Genomic DNA, 21,824 nt, shown 5'->3' with positions numbered 1-21,824 from the left:
GAGGAGGCTCCACGCGGACGCTTGTTGAAAGCTGGGTTTCGAAGTAAACGACGCGGACGTCGCAGAAATGGAGTATGCCAGTTGTGTAGTTCTATAGGACGAATACGTGATTCAGTAAGCGCCCAATATTTCCCTTTACATGTGAGAAGTACAAATTAAACGAGTCAGAAACATGAGAAGTGGTGGAGGAGCACACGCCGAACGCTGCCTGTGTGGTTGGTCGTGGTTTGAAAAACAAACGTAGTTCTGCTTAGTGGTAGTGCGATTGTGTTATGACACATTGACTCTGCGTTGTGGACGAACTGGTATCCTGCTGTAAGCTCGTACAGAGTAAGGCAGGCAGTATTATTTTCGACATGCTTCAGTACAGTTTCAGGTCGATTTACAGTGCGAATGCGAAAATATGATACGAAATACGAAAATAATATACGAAATAAAAATACGAAATATGATCTCTGGGGGATAAACGCGATAAAGTCATAGGGGGTCGACCCGTTGTGGTCTTTTTCAGATCAAGGTAAGGGTAAGATTGAGAAAATAAAACCCACATTTTTGTCCGACTTGGCATGGAAAGGCCCTCTCCTACTTTGGACATAGGGAATTCGCTCCCGACGTATCCTCAAGTGGAGCCTGCCGCTGCAAGGACATCCTGTCCGACGTAGGAGCTGTTCGATACGAAAAGTTTTACTGTATTGTTCCTCGATATGCAGACATGCATGCAGCATGATGCGTGCATGTTGTAACGGACATCGAATTATCAGATTGTCACCACCCCATTAACGCTGACCTGCGGTGGAATGAATTGCTAGGAATGGACTATTTCCGACAACGCGTATGCGCATGCCCTGCCCTTGAGTCCGCCATCTTTGAGTGGAAAACATCGCTATGGACCCACCTGCGGGAGGCTGTCATGTTCATTGTGGGGAGATAATCGGTTTCAAGGTTACGCGAACGTTTGAGGTCTGGTAATGAGTACAATGCTCTTTCACTCTTTCCGCATTCTTCTTCCAATCTTCTCTTGCTACTTTCCCACGCAACGTGCCAGTCCGAAAAGGGCGTCACCATTATTGGGGGGAAAGACACGAATATAAGTTCGTAGAGTTGTTGAAGTGGGTCCGCAGAGTCGTAGGAACGGTTTGCGGGCCCTACGCTACGTCGACACGTTACGAAAGGCAGAGTCCACGGGGACTTGATGTAGAACACCAATAATATACATTTATTACAGGGAACTTCCAGTTACAACTGCTAGCCTAAGTGGCAGCGAGTCCATCAGCCCCGCCAACATGCGCGGGTGCCTTCTTAAAGGAAAGGCCACCTCTCCTCCACCAATCAGCACCCACGAAACTGATGTCAGTGCTGACATTACACTACACGACAAACATGTATGGGAAAAGTAAAAACCGTTCACTTAAGTGCTTCCGACAGTTCAATTATGGTTGTGCCGCCTGACGAGCGGCGACTTGTCGTCGCAACGTCTCAAAGCGACGGGAACCTGCCTTCCACCCTGGTCCGGCGTCACTCGGACGCTTGCATTATTATAAACGTCCCACTGTCCTTTGAGGCACCCCCGTGATGTATCGACGACGGCAGTCCAAAGGTTCTCTAATTCCACAAGGGTGCAGGGTTCCCATGTCGGCGAATAGACGCACTTCCGATTGAAAGTCGCCAAAACAAAACACAAAGAGGCTGCGCGCCCGACACACGATGTTGGACATTCCGTCGCCAGGGGCGACGCGAATATGGAAATGGTCCATTAGCCCAACTCCACACCATTGTCAATGTTAAAAGTTCCATTATTTTGACTTTTATTCGACTGAAACTTTAACAGTGAGTGTGTCAACAGTTACGCTGTCCTGGTTGCACAATACACGAGGAAGGAATCACCATTTCACTTCAAAGCGCTCACAGCTGTCACCCATCTGAATAGCACGGGACAGTTATCGTCATCCTCGGTCGCGCCCTACACAATACCTCGTTTACTCATGAGCCACCAGTGCACTTCCGGGCGGTGATTTACCCCAGAGTGCTTCAATCGCATGTACAATGTTCATGTACCCTTTCTTCCTCGCCAGATCACACGATGTCCTGTCGTACTTATCCCTCGCGTGAGCCTCTGCATGTGGAAGCAGAAGTTTTACAATGTCCGCATGTCCTTTCAGGGCGCTCTGATGCAGGGGTGTCCTACCATCCTCATCAGCAACGTTCACGTCGGCTCCCTTGGAAAGTAGATACCGCACCGTCTTCAGGTGTCCACTCTGGCACGCATTAAAAAGAGCAGTCCTCGACATGTGCACTTTCTTGTTGACGTCATCGAGGCGGTCGATTATCAAGAGTAGGTCGTCTTCGGAGAGCGAGGACTGGTACGCGACGCTCAGGAGATTGAACGGACGTCCCCGATCGTTCACCTGTGCCCCGTGCTCCAGGAGCCACTGAATGGGCTTACTGTTCCTCTCGTAGCACGCGTACATCAGGGGAGTGAATCCGGTATCATCGTACTCGTTGAAGTCGTCGGTGTTTTCAATTAATGCTAGGAAACAATACCTGTCCGTTAGGTCACTTTCGCAGGCGTTGTGCAACGGAAGACATCCGAATCTATCTTTGACGTTAGCTTGTGCTCCAGCTCTTAGTAGCATGATAATCGCGGTCGGGTTCCTGCTCCACACAGCCTCGTGTAACGCGGTTCTAGCGTCAATATCGCGATGGTTAATATCGTCCGTGCGGGATATGATGAGTCCGAACGTATTTTCTTCAACGTTGGCGCACACGGCTCTGTGCAGCGCTAGCTTTCCCGTTTTGTCTGGAATGTTAGCGCGAGCGTTTTCCTCCAGCAGACAGGTGACTACGTGATTGTGCCTTGCCTCAATAGCCAAGTGAAGAGCTGTTTCCCCTTTACTATCTGTAGCATTTATGTCTACCGTATGTCTCGCGAGAACATGCAGACAGTCTGTGGGCAGTTTTCCATGTTTCGCAGCTTGATGCAATGGTAGCCGTCCTCTTCTCTCAGTAATGTTGGCATCCGCGTTGCTCTCCAGCAAGCACTGGACTGCGTCCGAACGTCCGTGTTCGCAAGCAATAACGAGCGCAGATTTTCCTTGCCTGTCCACGCTGTTGACGTCCTTACTGTGTTCTATCAGCAGGTTGTAAGTCTTTGCGGAATGTTGCCCATTCCTGGCGGCAGCGTGTAGAGGAAGCCTTCCGTCGCGGTCGCTGATATTGGCGGAAGCGTTGTACTCAAGAAGACGCTGGACAAAGACATCGCATCCTCTTGCACAGGCCAAGAGTAACGCTGTTTCTCCGTAACAGTTTGTTGTGTTCAGGTCATTTTGACGTTGAATAAGTCTATCGATCTTGTGCACGTCCAAGTTCCCCGATAAAATCATGGTGTGCAGATTACTGTTCGATGCGAGCTCTGCGCTTGCTCGCCCTCCCAATGTCGGGTGCTTCGCCTCCGAGTCACTAGAATGTCGTCGCCTGTAACCATTTTCCGGCACTGTAAGACTCACTTTCTTGGACGTTTCCCGCGATCGTCTTTCTCCAGCGTAAATTAATAAGTCGAGTGCCTTGGCATCGTCGTCGCTTAGAAGTTCAATGGCCGCCAGGCCCCAGACATTCCGCTGTGTCGTGTTAATTCCACTGTCCAAGAGCAACCTGACGCACTTCCTGTGGCCATACTGACAAGCTGCGTGCAAGGCAGTGTTTAACTTCGCGTCCAGCGCGTTGACATCTGCTCCAAAGCTTATAAGGTAACTCATAACATCGAAGAACCCGCACCTGGCAGCAACGGACAGAGGGGTTTCCCCCTTGTGATTCTTCGCGCTCACGTCTGCGCCCTCCAAACAAAGTCCAGTTACCACGTCTAACTTATTCGTCGAAGCTGCGTGGTGAAGCGGAGAGCATCCTTCGACATCCTGAGCGTTGACGTCGCAGGACTTGTATGAGTCAGAGTGAGGGCATAAGATTGATAATGTCGTGCTCGTATTTACGTAGAACAGTAGTGTTCTCTTCTCTTTGTCCTTTATGTCATCCAGACGCCCTCGAAAGTGTGACAAAAGAAGTCGTAGGAAATCGACCAGCTCCTTCACCACTGCGTGACAGAACACGGACATTTCAAGCCTCTTCTCGCTGTTCGCATTGTGCAGCGCCGCCCGCATGTTAACCGCCGTGTGAGAGTCGAGCACAGTGCGTGATGTGCACATGCTACTGAGCTTAGCCCACGCGCGAAATCTATCGGCGTACATCATTGGAGTGAAACCAAATGTGTCCGTGATTTTGGTCGCCTCCCAAGAACACTCGTGGGCGATCCTGGAAACAATGTGCTCGTCGGCGTAGAGCGCGGCGACATGAAGCGGCGTTCTTCCAAGGTCGTCGAAGGCATCGATCGAATCCGGTGCCAGGTGCTTTCTGATGTACCCGATGTCACTGTCCATGACGGCGACGTGGAAAGGGTATCGAGAAACGGCGAAACTGTCTAAAAAGTACCTTATCATCTGGTAATCCGTGACTTTATAGAGGCTAAGAATGGTGTCTCTAACCTTGCTCTGCATGGAACTCGTCGGTTTCATCTTACAGAATAGCCAACTGGCGGTGAGGAACTCTGCTACGGTCTTATGCTCAAACACGGGAAGATCAATGTCCTCGCCTCCTACAAGATCGCGTTCCTTGTCACCTTTGGGGATGACTTCAGCTTCTTCGCTTAAAGGGTGCGGCGGCGTCTTGGTTTTCGCAAAGACGTTCAGAAGCTGTTCGTCGTGGAGGGTCGACTTGAGAGCGTGAAGGCTCATGTCTTCGAAAAACGCGCGACGTTGCTCGACTTTGCCATCCGTCTTATCCTGGTCCGCGTGCTCGCTTTTCCAGCGAGCTTTGCACATCCGGTATTTGTGCTGAAAATACTTGACATAGATGTCGAGAATGGTGAGTTTCTTGAAGTATAACTCGTCCGGAGCCTTACCCGAAAGCACCATTTTTTCTTCAATCTCCGCAACCAATCGCAGCAGGAGGGGAATTTCGGCGAGAGAGTGCATCGAGCCCATGGAATAGCTCACAGGAAAGCAGTCTAAGATGCTCTTTGCGAAGGAGGCTACGTGTTCTTCTGCGACCTCATTAGGAGCTCGTCGTTGCCAGTACCGCTTCAAGAACGTCATTTGATCTTGCCGATCGAAGGGCACCATATCAAAGGCAATTGTACCAAACGTATCTTCCAACAGCCGTTTCCACACGTTTCGACTGAGCACGATAAGTTTGAACGTGCACGTCTTCTTTAAGTCGACGCAGAGCCTTAGGACGTCGCTACGGCAATCTTGACCGATTTCGTCGAGGGCGTCGAGAATGACGACAACCTCAAACGGTCTGCTCCATTCTAAACTTTCCTTAAAAAGCGCGTATGGCAAGCCGCCCTCTTCGATGCCGCAAAGAGCGGAGAGCTTCTGAAAAATGTTAGAGCTCGCGTGCGTATTCATAGGTACCGTTCGTTCCGGTAGGTTCACGCAAAAGACCCAAGCTCTCTGATTGATTTTCTTCATTTCACTGGCAAGATGAGACGCGATTGTAGACTTGCCCAAACCAGGAGCACCGCACACCACAGCCGCTTTCTCTCTGCTTTCTAGCAGGATAGCCAGCTCAGAACAGCCCACAGCGTTAGATGCACTGACACACTTTCGCAGCCGACTGGTTGGACCGTTCGAAGTCCTCCAGAGGAACACGTTGTCGTCTACGCGTTCCACTAAGTGCACCACCTTGTTTTCGTAGATCGTTAACTTGATGAGTTCTTCGTATTCATTGCTGCCAACTACAAGCACAAATTTCTCAAATTCTTCCAAGTCCTGAAAGCAGTGTGCGCCTGTTCCGGGGGGCAAAATTTCTGTCACCGTTTCTTCCGTGCATCCGAGGAACGCAAACACGTCGCTTGGGACCGACGTCAGTTTCTCTAATCGAATGTGTCTTTCAAATTTTCGTTCGACGAAGTACTCCGCTTCTTCAAACTTAGCCAAGGGAGATCCAATCGATATGGTATTACCGCCTGCTGCTATGTCTTCCAGCATGTTCGTATCTATTACCTGCGAGAGCGAGAAAGAATCGATAACGTCTTGGAGGGGCACTTCTTGCGTGCCCTGAAAGGAAATCGTCGTGGACTTCAGCAGGCTCTCCGTGCGAGGTTCTGGAATCATGTGAGCGTTTTTATCCGAGCAGTTGATGGTAGCGTATCTGCTGCTGAAGAAAGACGACGCTTTGACACTCTCCTCTAAGTACGTCCTCTGATGACTATCAGCGGTCAAAACTATGGTAGCGTCAGTGACTTCCGACAGGTGACTGAGAAAGTTCAGTATCTCCCGTATATGGTCCCCATCTGTTGGTTTGCATGTAAGAAGCACGAAGGAGCAAGCGTTCTGTGTCAGAACTTCCTGGACGGAATGGTTCCATTGGCTGGTCTCAAGGAAAAGAAAAGGCCTGCCAGTAAATTTAACTGCGGCATAAACGGTCACTTCCGCGACAGTAAGGTTTACAGAAGTCGCGAGAAGCAACCAGTTCTTAGGGAAATCGGCGACATTAAAAGCGCTTTCCATAGCTAGTGAGATGTCTTCCACCCGGGCGACCTGCCCCAAGCGAGTGTTCTCGGATTGGATTCTCTCGGCTTCGAGGTTACCGTCGTGCTGCTTAACGTAAGACTCCAGGTCAGATAACACATCGTCCGTGAAAAACTCCAAGAGCTCAGCAATTTGTTCCATCAGAAAAGTTACCCCTTTCTTACTATCGTTGTCAGCGCCGTCGCCTTCGTACTCGATTAACATCTGTGGAACACGAGAGATAACCTCCTCGCCCGCATTATTTTGGAACACGCCTCGCAAGATAGGGTGCAGTTGGTGTTGTCTTTGTCTGACACGGCTCAGAATGTCCCTGTAGCGACGCGCTCTTTCTGGATCCTTTTCGTCGTCTGCGTATGGTTTGCCGAAATTACGGTACACAATATGAAGTGAGAGGAAGCACAGATGATACGCCAATATCCCCATGGTCTTTGTGCTGCTCCTCGGGCCTCGAATAACGAGAGTGTGCGAAGACAGGTTGACGACGCTGCGGTCTTCTGCGTATCCCAGATTAGAGCGCCCTCGATCGAAGTATATCGTGAAATGAGTCGAAGTTTCTATGACCTTCAGAATCGTGCCCATAAAGCGAAAAGCATTGAGCTTTGCGTAAAGCACTCTAACCTCCGATTCATGCTCTTTGTCTCTCCTCGGATACTTTGTCCGGATCTGGAGATAAGCGAGGTGCGTAGCTCCGCAGCCCTGGAGGTACTCGTGCTGCTTGCGTCTAAGATGGCACGACTGAACAGGGGTTAGATGGTACAGACAGGAGCGCTCTTCTTCGTTTCTAAACTCGCACCTCCGGGAAGCTAAGAAGGCGTAGGTCTGAATACGGTTCTTTCGCACAGCACAGTGGCATAACGACTCATTGTCCGCGTTTAACCACAGTCTTAGATGTGGCCTTCTGTTGAGGAAGGCTTGTACTTGAGCGATGTCTCCCTTGCCGACGGCATGGTGCAGCTCTTGTCTCTCTGAGGCAACAGCTCTTAAGCTGTCTGTAAGGGAGTCGTTGAAGTCCGACGGAAAACGGGAATCGTGGTTGAGGAGAAGTTCGATCAGGTCGTATTTCTTGAGCCTCCAAGCAACGTCAATGGCAAGGTCGCCGACGCTGTCGTAGGCGTTGACGTCTACGCCGTGGTCCAAGAGCTGTTGCACCTGGTTTCCGTCACCGTTTCGGATGGCTCTGCATAGACTCTCCACGGGGTTTGGGATGACGGATGACATTTCGATGAAGACTTTCTCGTTGAGTGTCTGCAATGAAACGAGAATCCATGAACAAGATGTACCAAATAGCATATACACTTAATTTCGAAAAATACCTTTCGCGCATAAAATTCCACAATGTTTTAGCTGCTTCCACGTAAAAGAAAGAGTGAAATTACATTTGGGATTGCTCCAAACCTTTCATAACCTGAGCACCTACGTCATCGACTACGTTTTGCCGCCGCGCAAAGCATTCAGGTGGGCACTATCGTGTCAGGCGACGTATTTTTTCCGCCCCTTGCCCACCACAGTAAAATATAATCTGGAGCAGGTCTTGTCATGACGTCATATGTTAGACAGAGGTTCGTCTATTCATCGAGCCGTCTATCAGGAGTGACTGCACAAATTATATTTACTGAATGGTATCTTATCATTGCGCAGTTAAAGATTTAAAAAATAGCCGCGCGCGGAGCAGTATTGAACGAGCCCAGCGAAGCAGCACAAAGTCGAGAAAGGTTTTAAGAACTCTTTCACGATGACAAAGAATTTAATCGAGTGTATTGATATTTTCTATATACTCTATAACGTAATGTGAATTCTCCATGATAGTAAAAGTTACGAATATTTTTCGAACGAAATTTACTTAAAACTCGAAGAAATGGTCATCCGCGTCGTCGAACCCGTTTCCGGAAGAAAGCAACACGCTCGTGCGTTCTGTTTCGGAAGGGTGTCCGGGAAACGCTGCCCGGCGTGTTGCCGAAACGCATTCGACGACTCGGATGACCATTTCTTCGAGTTTTAAGTAAATTTCGTTCGAAAAATATTCGTAACTTTTACTATCATGGAGAATTCACATTACGTTATAGAGTATATAGAAAATATCAATACACTCGATTAAATTCTTTGTCATCGTGAAAGAGTTCTTAAAACGTTCGCGTATCAAAGTGAGCCAGCTAAAGCTGTGAAATTACACTTTCTACAACTCAGTTCGTAAATTGCGGCAGCAGTTCAAATTTTAATTAAACACTTACTGATAGTCACCACTGCTCAGGAATGTGATCTGATAAATTTTAGCAATTACTGTACAGACAAATATCTTGTACACAATGTGTGACTATATAGACAGCTTTTTAATCTATATATTAAAAAATTGTAAGAAAGAGTGTACAGTTTTTACTTTGAAAATTTGAACAAGAACCTTTGGTGTTGGATTTTGCGTTTTGTTTCATTATGAGCTAAAATCTTCTAAAATTAAAGTATGCCCTTCCCATTTTTAGTGCCTCATATGCCGTGACATAATGAACAGACTCATAGTTTTTCAGTATGGCTAATGAAAAACCTCGGGTACATTCTGCGAATTGGAGCTACGTTTATGTGTGCTGCTTTGGTTAAGTTTGCAAAAGGAATATGTACTTATTATAATTACATATCCTATGCATAGTGCTCATCTTCAATGGTTAAACATTTCTGAGGACTGTTGTGTGATTCGATTCTCCCAAAATCTTATTGGAACTGTGTGGCGCATGTTATGATGATTAGAATTGTAGACTGCGCGTCATTTGATAATAGATTCCTTTCAATATAGTATTGTCAACTGTCCAATCGTCTAAGAAAATATATACACTGTGCAATATAATTCATAAAATAAGCTTTCGCAAAATATTAGTGATCCTCTTTGTAAACAAAATTTGATGTAACATACCTCTAAATTTCAATTAGCGATTCTTCTACAATTCTTTCCTTCGGGTGTCGGTTTTGTATAGAGTTTGATCGTGTAAAAAATCTTTGATTGCCAGCGCTGATTCTATGCGAAGATCCTTGTACATAGTGTCTCCTTAGCAATCTTCAATCTAATCATAAGCTGTTTTCGTTACGATGTGTAGAATACATTACAATGATGACAAAGAATACAATTATTATTTCATTATACACATGTTTATTTCGATAAATTACAGTTCTATCCAAACTTTGAAGTTTTCATTTGTTGTCTTGATTGATGAATTCCGAAGACATCAAGTAGTTTATTCTGATTATTGGGCGCTTGAATCCAGCATTGATTAACGCGGGTGATATGTTGTCGCCGTGCTTGTATTGCTTCAACAACTTGCACTTTGTAGCGATGAACTTGCACAGTCTCTTATTGATGTTTCTTTCTTTGTATGAAGATTCTTGAATGGCGTACAAGAGAGTATTAGATGAAAATTGTCGTGTGGTCCACCGCAATTGATATGTTTGTTGAGTTTCAATAAGCGATGATACATCAGACCTTGCACGACAATATTGAACTTCTGTTCATTCGACATCATTGACTGGTAGAATAAAATAAATGTGTAGAGGCTCTAGAGTGGAATATATCACGTGATAAGATTTTTTATGTACTTTCCATTTCAACCGTTAGGTGTAATTTCAACAAATCCGTAATGAATCGTGCGATATAGACTGCTTGTATATGATAATTTGATCTGATTGCTTTCTTGATTAATGCAATGCCCATTGCAATGATTACAATTACGTTTGGTCTAGTGTATTTCAATTCTTCGTTAGCAAACCTCAAAAACTCCACCATCAATCCCAATGGTCCTTCCGATGTTGACGTGCAAATATTTTTATCATTATTGTAGATTCGGCATACAAGTTCTCGCATCTTGAATTCCATAATTTGCACCATATCTCCGAATACGACCATGTCTAGGACGTATTGAAATGCAGCGATAATTGAATGGTTTCGAGGCTCCTCCTTTTCGAAGCAGCTTTTTATCGGGTCTTCCCATGACCTATGGTAACGAGTACAAAATATGTCCATCTCTTCAATGTATAGCAATTGTCTGTTCTGTTTTGTAGTATGCCTCGACACTTAATTAAATCATATCGGTACTAATTTTATTTATTAAAAATTTATTATGTTATCAGGTTTAGAATGTTCCACCTGCCGTGAAAATTATGAAAATCAATTTACAAAAAGATGTGATGAGTAAGAAAAACGCGAGCTTTAAACACGCTAGAAACCTCTCTTCCCTAACTTGACTTGCAGGAGCGAGTTTATGGTTTTCAACTATACATTGTGTACCAAGACCATTGTAGAATTGCCCTACTCCCTGCGGGCGTAACCTTAACGAAAGTGTATGGGAGGCCAGATTCCCCCTCTCACTTCGAATCCACTAGTGGGTCCTGAATGAAAAAGACGTGTTTCTGTGATGTATTTGCGCGCGTGGTTAAGAAAATGTTTGCCTAAATTAATTACTGCTTTGACTTTGTTTCAGATGATCACTCGATTGATATTAATAAAAAATATTCTACTAGATGGGAATGTATTTTTGAGCTGTGTGCGTTGATTTTCACTGTAGCAAACTTTTACATTAATTCGCATTTCAGATGAGTTGTTTGTTTGCGGCTTCTGCGTGTAGAAATTACTATTGCAAAGTTATCATAAAACGATGTAATTAAATTTGATTCTCGTTTCGAATGAGTATTGTTTCTATCACTTAGTAAACTTGACTTTCTCTCTTTGCTTCAGATGTTCACTCGATTGATATTTTGTAAGTTTAGAATAATGTATGCATGATAGTTGTGTCTGATCTGAGATACATTAAAATGCAGCGTTTCTCGTTTTGGTTGAGTACTGTTTGCGCCGATAATATTTCTCATTTGCTTAGATAATGTTTCTCTAAAAACCAGTTTGCACTGATATTGACGTCTATTCCTAGATTTTTTGCGTGCTATTGTTTGTTGATAGAATTCTTATTGTGTTCTTGAGAATTGAATAATTCCAATGTCTATTTGAGATCAATAAAAAATTTCGTCTCTGTACACCACTCCTAAGAATATTTCCTTTTGGAGGAAAGTATGTGAAAAAGAGAGAGGGTTTCCTCACCCCATAGATTGACAACAGATTCTTCGCTTTGGGCTGTATAGAGGGAGAGAGTGACCCCGCCGTGACTGGTTGTACTGTGTAAAGCTTGTCTGTACTGCGTGTGTTGGATATCTCCGTCAAGGTAATGTTTATAGTGCCCGAGTAGGACGAAAATTGTATATTGTTAGGTCGCAAGGATGATTTTATGATAGTTCAAGAGATATATGATTTCCATTTCAATTTGTAATGTTTGATAGTTTGTTTCGCTATTATTTTCCTGTATGTTGTTTACATGTTGGCAGATGCATCGTTCAAAGCGTTTCTCTGCTATTCATCCGTGCATGTTTATCGTTTTGATAGATTGTTTTTCAATTATTTTGTGTACCTCTTGTTTGCTTTGGTGCATTTGTTTGGTTCTCTATTAGCTGTTGATTGTATTTCTCATTATTTCATTGCATGTACCTATTGTTTACGCGTGGATGGTGTGCCGTTCAAAGTGTTTCTCTATTCAGTGCTAGCTCCGTGCATGTTTCTCGTTTTGATAGATTCTTTTTCAATTATTTTCCTGCATGTTGTTTACACGTTGGCTAGATGCGCCGTTTAGAGTGTTTCTCTGCTATTCATCCGTGCATGTTTCTCGTTTTGATAGATTGTTTTTCAATTATTTATCCTTTGTGTACCTCTTGTTTACGTGTTGGATTTTGGCTCTCTATTAGCTGTTGATCTTGTTTCAATAATATTTTCTTGTCTGTTGTTTACACATTGACAGATGCGCCGTTTAGTGTGTTTCTCTGCTATTCATCCGTGCATGCTTATCGTTTTGATGGATTCTTTTTCAATTATTAATCCTTTGTGTACCTCTTGTTTACGTGATGGGTTTTGGTTCTCTATTAGCTGTTGATCGTTTTGTTTCTCATTATTTCCGTATGTCTATGCTGTTTACTTAGTAAGAAATTGATTAATTGTGTAATATTGGAATAATCAACTTATCTTCCCTATTGCGTTCGAAAATGTTCATAACTGTCACAAAACAGATGTACGCCTCCCGTCTTCAACAAATCAGGGCAGATATTATTAGAGCTGATTGTTGGCTAGGAGCGTGCTATGCGGTGAAGTTCATTTTTTAATATATTTTCTGTGTTGAATTCATAAAACAAAGTAAGGTTTGTAGTGTCTCTTAGAATAAAAATTGTATGGGGTTCGACTAGATTAAGTCACGAGGATGATTTTATGATAGTTAAAATGATAGATTATTCTCCTCCTCTGTTGTTTTGATTAAGAATTGGTTAATGTAGTGTTATAGATTTTATTTCCTCTTGTGTTCGTGTCATTCGTGTCCCATGGTCTTCCAGGTTCTCTGCTGTCCACAATTAACTACATCTATCGGCACTTGTAATTAAAGCTCCACTATGGTGGTCACGTATAATAATGTTAGAGTTTTTATAATAAAACTTTTAATTTTGATTGTAATCGTATTGATTAAAAATATCTTCTTTGATTAAAATGTGCTACTCCTTCTGCTTAATTGAAAACTTGCGTGATTATCACTAATAAAAAAAATGTGATATCCCTTCAATGCTATTGCATCAGATTTTCGGCTAAGTTTTTATCCTTCACACAGAGTCATAACATAATTCTCGACACTAATGACTTTAATAAATATAATTTCACTTGTACTTTTGTGTATGGCCATCCTTTGCATGTAAGCTGCCTACTGCACACCTGTTGTAGCGGGGGAAAACATTGCGATTGAATTCGACACAGATTGAAAAATGATGAAAGAAGTCGGCCCAGGCTGAAAAATGTGAGCGGGTAGGCGCGCACGCAGCCCTCCGGCCACGCTCCGCCCACCGGTAAGAGCCTCCACCCGAGCGCCGCCTGCCGCGCGCGAGGAAAAATACGCGAAAAAAGTCGGCGTGACGGTGGCGCTGCCCTGGTGGCAATGTTGTAGTTTCTAATCCCCGTAGTCTCTCAACCTAATATTACTACTATAATTAATTACAAAACAAAAATAATTTGAGTATTCTCACACGACTGGTAACACTGTGCAGTCCGTCTTTTTGGTGCGCGATGAACCATTTTTTCTTGTAACATATAGGCTCATTTTTCGCGAGGCGCCCTGTATATATACCTTCGAAGAAATGCCAACGATGCCAAAATGGCAAACGAAAGAAGATAGGTTAGAAAACAACGAATGAAGGGCACTGAAAAAACGGGATTGCTAGCAGACGAGCGACGAAATACTGGAAATACTCTGTGGCGAAGCGGGCGGTATCTTCCCACGGCGCAGGGAATACGGGGGAAGGGGGAGATGTGACGTAAAACTTAACCGATCAAATGCACTGAACTATCTGTGGGGTTACTCCTTTCGCATTCACTGACTTTTCGGCCGATAACGCCGTCCGTGCGAGTATCTGGCGAGTATTGGTGCACTTTTCAAAGATAGTATAGAAACACAATGATAAGATAGTAAGGGAATGCTGCTACAACTCTCAGTAGCACACACAAAAAAAAAAGAGCGATAGAAACAGGTCTCGAAATGTGGATCATTTGTGCGAAGGTGTTGGGCTTCTGTGCCGTCCCAAGCAGCACAATGCACTGAAAGTCGAGTGCAATAGGGGTGGTCGGTATGTGTCTTGTCAGCGCTCTTTAGCTTCACGAGTCTGTTCAAGGCCTTCCACCTACCCGTCCACCCCTATTGCACTCGACTTTCAGTACATTGTGCTGCTTGGGGTAGTGCTTTCGTTGAGCTAAAGCATGCTCTATATGCAGAAGGTGCAAGTGTTCAGCAGCCTGTTCTAGAGCACTACATTTTGTGACCTCAACATTCCCTACACTTTTTTTTGTTTCATTTCTTTCTGTAGATTTTATACAGGGATGAAGAGAACCCGGCGCTCAAGCAACGGGTGCGTAAAGTAGTTGGCCTTGCACTACTGTCACCGGAGCTGGCACTGGTGCATTTGAACGGCTGCCTCAAACACCAGGGTCCAGTGAAAAATGTATCGATCTTGGGTGCTAGCACTGGCCAGCTCAATGGCTACCTTGAGCACCAGTGGGTCTTGAGCAGAGGCCAATGGAACTGCTATGCGGACACGGATGACCTGAGCACGACCAATCATGCGGAAGGCTGGCACAACTCTCAGGGCTAGACTACGGTGCCAACCAGGGATGGTACGAGAGGTTCATGACAGACTATCAGAGGATCATACACCACAGCACCCAGGCCTTCATCTTACGTCTCCCCCGTGCGTGAACCAGGCGGATGAACACGAAGTTGACAGCCGGATATAGCTGATCCAAAGAGCGCATTGGTGCACCGTTCCGCGCAAGAAATATGTAAACCAACACCGATTATAATTACTCGGAAAAATCACTAAGTGTCGATGCGCTTTTTTTTCTCGCAATATTTTTCGCTGAAGGTCCCGATGCGTAAAACAGAGGTTCCGTAAGCGTGGGAAGTGAAATTTAAAAGTTCGGATGTTTATTTAATTAGTGAGCGTACACAAATGAGCCGCTCACTACTCAGTTCATAGCGGATGTCCCAAGGATATTTACAAAAAGAAATTTCTTCGATGGCGCTACCTGTTCACGAATTATCCAGCCGGGGGATTTCGGTGGGACACCCGGTACAACTAGCCGTTACATCCAATGGAAAACCATACACAACGAGCTGTTACGTCCATTGCGCCATTACGTCCACAGACATAGGCAAGCGTGGAACACTGCGTGGTTCCAATGTTATAGCGCAGAGAACGCCGGTGTTGCTGAATACAGTCAACCCTCGATTTATGAACCTTCGATTTATGAATTCCCTCGTTTTATGAACACGAGAACGAGGAACCAAACTTCTTACATGCATTTTTCCCTCGTTTTATGAACCTCGATATTCGAATTATGAATGGAATTTCTGGGAACCAACTAGGAGTTGCCCAGCGTTTTTGACCTCAATTTATGAACGGATCGTTCCGAGGTCAACAGAAACCTGCAAAGGGATTATTCCGTGGTCTTATGAATGACACCTGAACTGACAAAACGTTTTCCGGGTATTGCACCCTCGGTTCTTAGCCCCTCGAAATCTTAACAAGCGGGTCTTCCGGGGTCGCACAAGGGGCGATCAAGTGTTCCTGACCTCAATTGATGAATAAGGTGGTCGATGTCACCCGGAGATTAATAAACGGAGGTTACAAATCCCGGAGGAAATCCGAGACCAGTCGAGTGCGAATGAGGTGACATCTCTTCTTTCCAAGATTGACACAGCAGAAGGCATGGTCGAAAGCAAAATTACACAGTATATCGCATTATAAACACAATCTCAACTCGGAAATACTGTTGCATTTGCTCGATAGTACTCAGTTAACTGAATTGTCGATTTATGAACGATTTTTCGGGGAACCGAGGGTGTTCATAAATCGAGGGTTGACTGTATACACAAAAACGCGATTCAAGGAATGGGCGCCGCCATTAGTGCTGCCACCCCGTGGTAGTCACAGGAACTGTGCACGTGTGGGCTGCCGTTTGCCGAGTTCCTTTATTTTCGCCTCTGTGTTTTCGTCCATTTTCCTGTTCGTTCGTGTTCATTTCGCACCGGTTCATTTTCTTCCGCTCGGGAATCGATGTAGAACAGATAACGCATCGGCTAGCACTCCTCACGTGAACAACTACGCATGTCGCGCGTGGAAGCAAGCAATCTTCTTTTTCCTTGATCTTTCGAACGTTGATGCGCTGATTCAGATGTTTACTGGATAGCTAGTTATACATGGAATGCTACGTTATTCTCAGCCACACGCTTTAAAGATGGCGGCCATCGGTATTCGTCCCAATGGGAAGAGCGATTTTGGCAGTCCACTCCTGTTATGTCGTCGCTGGGAACAAGGCTAAGGAGCGCGCGGAAACTAGTGGTTTGAGAGTAACGCGACAAGGTCTATAGACGCCTGTGTCAAGCCTAGATGCTAACGCGGTACCTCACGGGTACTTCTTTGAATAGGAAAAAAAGTAAATAAATAAATAAATGGAAGTGAACCTGTAATACGGATTGACAATGATTGGTTCATAACTTCATAGACAACCACAAAATGAAGGTCGTTAGAGTATGAGGCATAGGTTACTGAGTTCTAAGCAACGCACATTTGTGGCGCAACGCCACTGGTCCGTCTGGTTCCGTCACTGGTCCGCCACTGGCTCCGTCTGGCTGAGCGCGATATGCGTGTTTACAGTATTGGACTTGGCATGGGTGAGCACGAGCGGTCATATGTTTGCACAAGATTTCGCTTCAACCGTCGCGCGCCAAGAGAAAACAAAAATAACACAAAAAGAAGACGTTACATCAGCGGTACTGCATTTGCACGCGCCAAAATGTTGTGAAGCGGTGACTGCGCGAACCATTTCGCTCGCTGCGCCATCTGTAGACGACTGCGTGCCTAGGATGCGTGCTGCCCCATCCGCGTTGGTCGTGACGAGCGACCCGCCCTCAGCGAGGCCAACTATACGGCAAGCAGAATATGACTCACACCACCAGCAGCTGAACCACGAGATATACGGCTGTAACGCTGTCATAATGGAGCGGAAACATTGCCCAGATATTGCCTCAATATTGTGTTTGCGTTATTGAAGAATATTGCTGTAACACTGTACGTCATGGTTGCGGAGTTGCCGCTCCGGGGTTGGAATGATTCCGGAATCGTTCCAGATTTAGCAGAGCGCGGAATGGAATTGGAATGGAATGGCGGAAACTGCCCTGGGAAAGGAATTAGGCCTTCTTTTTTTAATTGGAATGTAATGGTCTGGGTGCCATACGGTCAAGGGCGATGGTTTGGTATGGTTTGAAGACAAAATAAAATGGAGATTTTGACTAGTGTGCGGCCCGCAACCCCACATCACTTGCACCAGTCACTTTAGTGGAAAAATCCTGTAATTATGATGCAAATGAAGAGGAGAGGAGGAGAGCGAAATAACCTTGTCTTTGTGCTTTTTCCGTGCTGGGTAATGTCAATCTCCTCTATATCACTGCTGATCTAGCTAGTACGGTTACCGGTCCTAATTCTTTTATTGATGGAATTAAAGGAATGGAATGGGGTTGCCGAGCCATTCCAGGAGTGGGAATTGACCATACCTTTTCATTCCGAGGAATTGGAAGGAATGGAATTGTCACAAATTTCCATTCCTCGGAATGGAATTGGAGTGGAATGGGTGATCCTATTCCGCAACCCTGCTGTACATATTATGCGACATATATTGTAGAAACATGACGGAAATGTTGCATCAATTCAGTGAGTGTATTTGTGTTGGGGGAAACATGTTTCTATAGTGCCGTCAGAATGTGGCAGAAACGTCTTCCAGCGACGTTGCTGCAACAGACTTCAAGAGGACATCAGCCACGTCTTTGTAACGGTTGCGTTAAACAGCGCTCCGTCAACAAATTGTGCAACTACTATAGGGAGTGCGCACAGCGTCACGCACTTTTTTGGTCCCTTGTGTGTAGGGTTCCGGGCTTTCGGAGTTTACTTTTAGTCATTACCGGAGGGTCTTTTTCTTTTTTCTTTTCTTTTTAGTTTACAATTTTCGGATGAATCGGAGTTTTTCCGGTTTTATATTTCTTTACCTCGGTTAGTCTCCGAAATCCGGAGGAAGAAATTGGTGCTGTGATGTGACACCTACAGAAAGGTCGAGCAAAGGAAAAGTGACAGGTGTCTCCATACGAGGAAAATTCCACGTGATTGAAATAACAACAGCACCAACTTTATTTTGAGATGATGGGTGGGGAGGTTCATCGCCAGAGGCGGTACTCTATATACCCCATTGGTGGTGGGGATGTGGGGAATGAAATAATGAACCCCTTCACAATAACGATCCAAGTCCTGTGGTGTCCAGAAAGGTGAAGAGAGCTTTGAGCGCAGATCGTTGGTGGGCTGGGGGGGGGATATATTTATTAGACGAAAAGGGAAAAAAAAAAAACGGGGAAAGGTCAGCCAAACGGGACGTCAACTTGCTATTCCAGAAATAAGAAATAATAATAAATAAATAAAAAGAAAAGATAAGAATTAAAGAAAGAAAGAAATAGGAAGGAATAAGAAAGAAAGAAATAGGAAGGAATAAGAAAGAAAGAAATAGGAAGGAATAAGAAAGAATTAAAGGAAGAAAATTAAGAAATAAGAAATAAAGAAAAAGAATTTGGAAATAACGAAAAACTAACAGATGATCAAAGAAGGATGAGGTCGATTAATGACAAAGATGACAAAAAAAAAGATGACTAACAAACGGTGAAGGAATGATGAGATGAATCACAGAAGAAGAATGAGATTTCACGACTGAGTTCACAGGCTGTTCATCAGACCTGAATCTCTCAAGAAAGTCAGAACTGCTTTGGTCACAGACCGCTGTGTGTGATCTCGTACTGGGCCGAGCAGAGTGGCCAGAGTGGGCTGGATTGGGCCAGGGACCAAGCAATTTTGATAGAGAGAAGGGGCGAGAGTCCAGCTGACTAAGGAAGTTTTGAAAATTGAAAAAGTTTTGTTATGGTGGCGCTATTCCATGCACTCGCGGCGGAACAGGAAACGCGCGAAATTCTGTAAATAAGTCTTCAATACACAGCTTTCTTGTTGGTAACTCAGATATTAAGGGAGGTAAGAACTCCTATCTGCATGTATTTAGTTACGGGTTTAATAGATGTAACATATTGTTCTTCTACGCTTCGTAATTCTATTTACAATTTCTTGTTCAATTCTTCTCCTTCATAACTTGTGCAGCGTTAATACAAAAAACGCACTCTCTTTCGTATTCGGGCGAGTAGACGCACCGCCGTCCAGATACCTCTATTCATCGTTACGTCATCTGAAGAATTGTAGCACCCAATCAGAAGCCAACGCGGAGGTACACATAACGTTCTGCTTTACCCTCTTCAAGATGAACTTCACTACATGGCACGCTCCTAGCCAAACTTCATCCCGAATGACAACGTTCTCGTCTCTGATTTGTTTTAAAAGGGAGGCGTAGCTCACTTTGTAGCCGTGCGTAATAGATACATAATAGGATCCGCCTCTCGTTATCAACAGATCATGGGCGAGAACGCTGTCATTCGGGAAGATGGTTGGCTAAGAGCGTGCTATGTGCTGAAGATACGCACCTATCAAATTCACCTATACAAAAGGTGTCACGGACAACACGTTGAGATCGCCGTTTGGAGCCGACACAGTCGGCGGGCTCGCTTGGTACAGTTCATAGCTCCTTTAACCCCTCGAAGGGGGAATTTTTCTGATGAATCCCAAGTGCAAAATGTTCTACCCGTGTAAGTTTTTTTCGGATTTTTTCGCATTAATCCGAAAACCCGGAACCCTACTTATGTGCCAACATCCCCCACGCAATGTTTCTGGCTACGCTCCTGATTCAGTCTGCGTTAACACCGAATAAAAATCGAAAAACTTATCGCCGTATGTCTAGCGGCCTTCTTCGGTTTATAGCCAGAATGTGGCGCCATTAACACGTCCAACTGAAGCTATATGATAAGAAATACATTTCGGCTTTCCCTTACCAGTGAAAGTTGTGCCTTATCCAGTGACAGGTTGTGGGACAGCTTTAAACAGCTTGTATGTTCGCTTCATCTTCAGGGAGGCGTACAAGTTGGTGAATGCCGCGTACGTACCTTTCGCTTGTTCTATGTCATGTTTCTTTCGGAACAATGGATCGTTATCGCACTGGCACGCTTGTGGAGGATGCGCGTATGTTATCGCCCTTCTGCCTATCGCGGTTGCGTGTAGAATGAGGGACAATTAGTAATATGCGTAACAGTTACATATTCTGGTGCAATGCGGAACTCGACGTGAAAGTTCAGATGAGACCATACCCGTTCCTTAGAACGCCTCCACCCAGCCCTTCTACTGGGTGATACTCCTCTTGTGCCGTTTATATAATGTCATCCAGTTTTTGACCACGGGCATTTGGTTTGGTCATGTGTGGATTACTTTGTCAGATGTAGATGTTCAGCATTGCTCCGCTTTTAGCCTTTGTCACCCAATTCGATCATCGTGCAAGTCCCTCATCGCTCGTACTTGTAGATAGCTTTTAAATGCCACACTCACTTGTCATCGTCATCTTCTCTCTCTCATAATGGACCATCTCATCGCCTCATGCCTGTTACCCACTTTTTACTGTTACTGTTGCTGTTACTCACTTGTTATCGTCCTCTCTCTCTCTTAGAAGGCCATAACAGAAGCATAAGGAACGTGCACTAAGCCTGTGTGCGTGTGTCAGGTGTAACAGACAACGACTTTATTGTGAGCTGATGAATGGAGAGTTTCATCGCCAGTGTCAGGTGCACACTCTTAAAAATGAACTTCACCGCATAGCACGCTCCTAGCCAACCATCATCTCGAATGATATCGTTATCTGCCGTGATTTGTTGAAAACGGGAGGCGTACGCCTTTTCTGTGACACTAATGCTGTTCATAATTGTCACAAAAAAGGCGTACGCCTCCCGTTTTCAACAAATCAGGGCAGATAACGGTATCATTCGAGATAATGGTTGGCTAGGAGCGTGCTATGCGGTGAAGTGCATTTTCGAACGCGTACTTCGAATTTGTGTTCCGTGTTAGCGCCGCGAAGCAACTGTGGCTATGAAAGCTGCAGAGACGTGGACAGGTGGAGAGAGGAAAGCAGGAAGGAGTGTGGGGGACGGTGTTTAGTACGCGTCCTGGGCAAACTTCAGGGGAAACTGTACCGACGTACATTCGTGTGGATCCTCATACAGTATTCAGCCGGTGGTAGGATTCGAACCCACCACCTGGCAGTCTTCAGCACGACCATGGCCACCACCAACCACCGCTAGGCCATGCAGCTAGTTGTTGAAACCCATGGTTGCATGTTCTCGAAAGTGCTGAGTGGATAGCCTTCTCACTGGCCTTCCCAGCTAGCTTCGCCACATAGCACGTTCCTAGCCAACCGTCATTCCGCATGATATCATTCTGTGTCCTTATTTGCTGAAAATGGGAGGAGGCGCCCATCTGGGACACATTATGCATGTCCCAGACAGGCTCCACCCCCTGTTTTGAGCGAATCATCACACAGGTGTCATTCGGAATGGTGGTTGGCTAGGAGCGTGCTATGAGGTGAAGTTCTGTTTTAACAGTGTAGCAGTAACTCGGTAGCTCCACCCACAAGCAGCCTTACGGCAACCGGATAATGTGGGTTCGAATCCAACTGCTGTT

At 45.1% G+C, this 21,824-nt stretch overlaps 1 protein-coding gene across 1 annotated transcript; it reads right to left on the bottom strand.

The window, feature by feature from the left end:
- Positions 1-1,496: 1,496 nt before the first annotated feature.
- On the bottom strand, positions 1,497-20,289 carry LOC135366391 (uncharacterized). Its single transcript, XM_064599075.1, has 2 exons — positions 20,153-20,289; positions 1,497-7,826 (listed from the first exon to the last, which is right to left on the bottom strand). The coding sequence occupies exon 2, from the start codon at positions 7,797-7,799 to the stop codon at positions 1,977-1,979; it is 5,823 nt and encodes a 1,940-aa protein (XP_064455145.1). The 5' UTR covers positions 7,800-7,826; positions 20,153-20,289; the 3' UTR covers positions 1,497-1,976.
- Between the last annotated feature and the right edge of the window lie 1,535 nt (positions 20,290-21,824).

The sequence above is a fragment of the Ornithodoros turicata genome, chromosome 8 (assembly GCF_037126465.1).
Source record: "Ornithodoros turicata isolate Travis chromosome 8, ASM3712646v1, whole genome shotgun sequence".
In the NCBI taxonomy this organism is placed as follows: Eukaryota; Metazoa; Arthropoda; class Arachnida; order Ixodida; family Argasidae; genus Ornithodoros; species Ornithodoros turicata.
The sequence above is the reverse complement of the archived record's forward strand: the minus strand, read 5'-3'. Positions and strand labels throughout refer to the sequence as shown.

Excerpts from the sequence above, each read along its gene's own strand:
- LOC135366391 (XM_064599075.1), bottom strand. The coding sequence starts at position 7,799 with ATGTCATCCGTCATCCCAAACCCCGTGGAGAGTCTATGCAGAGCCATC.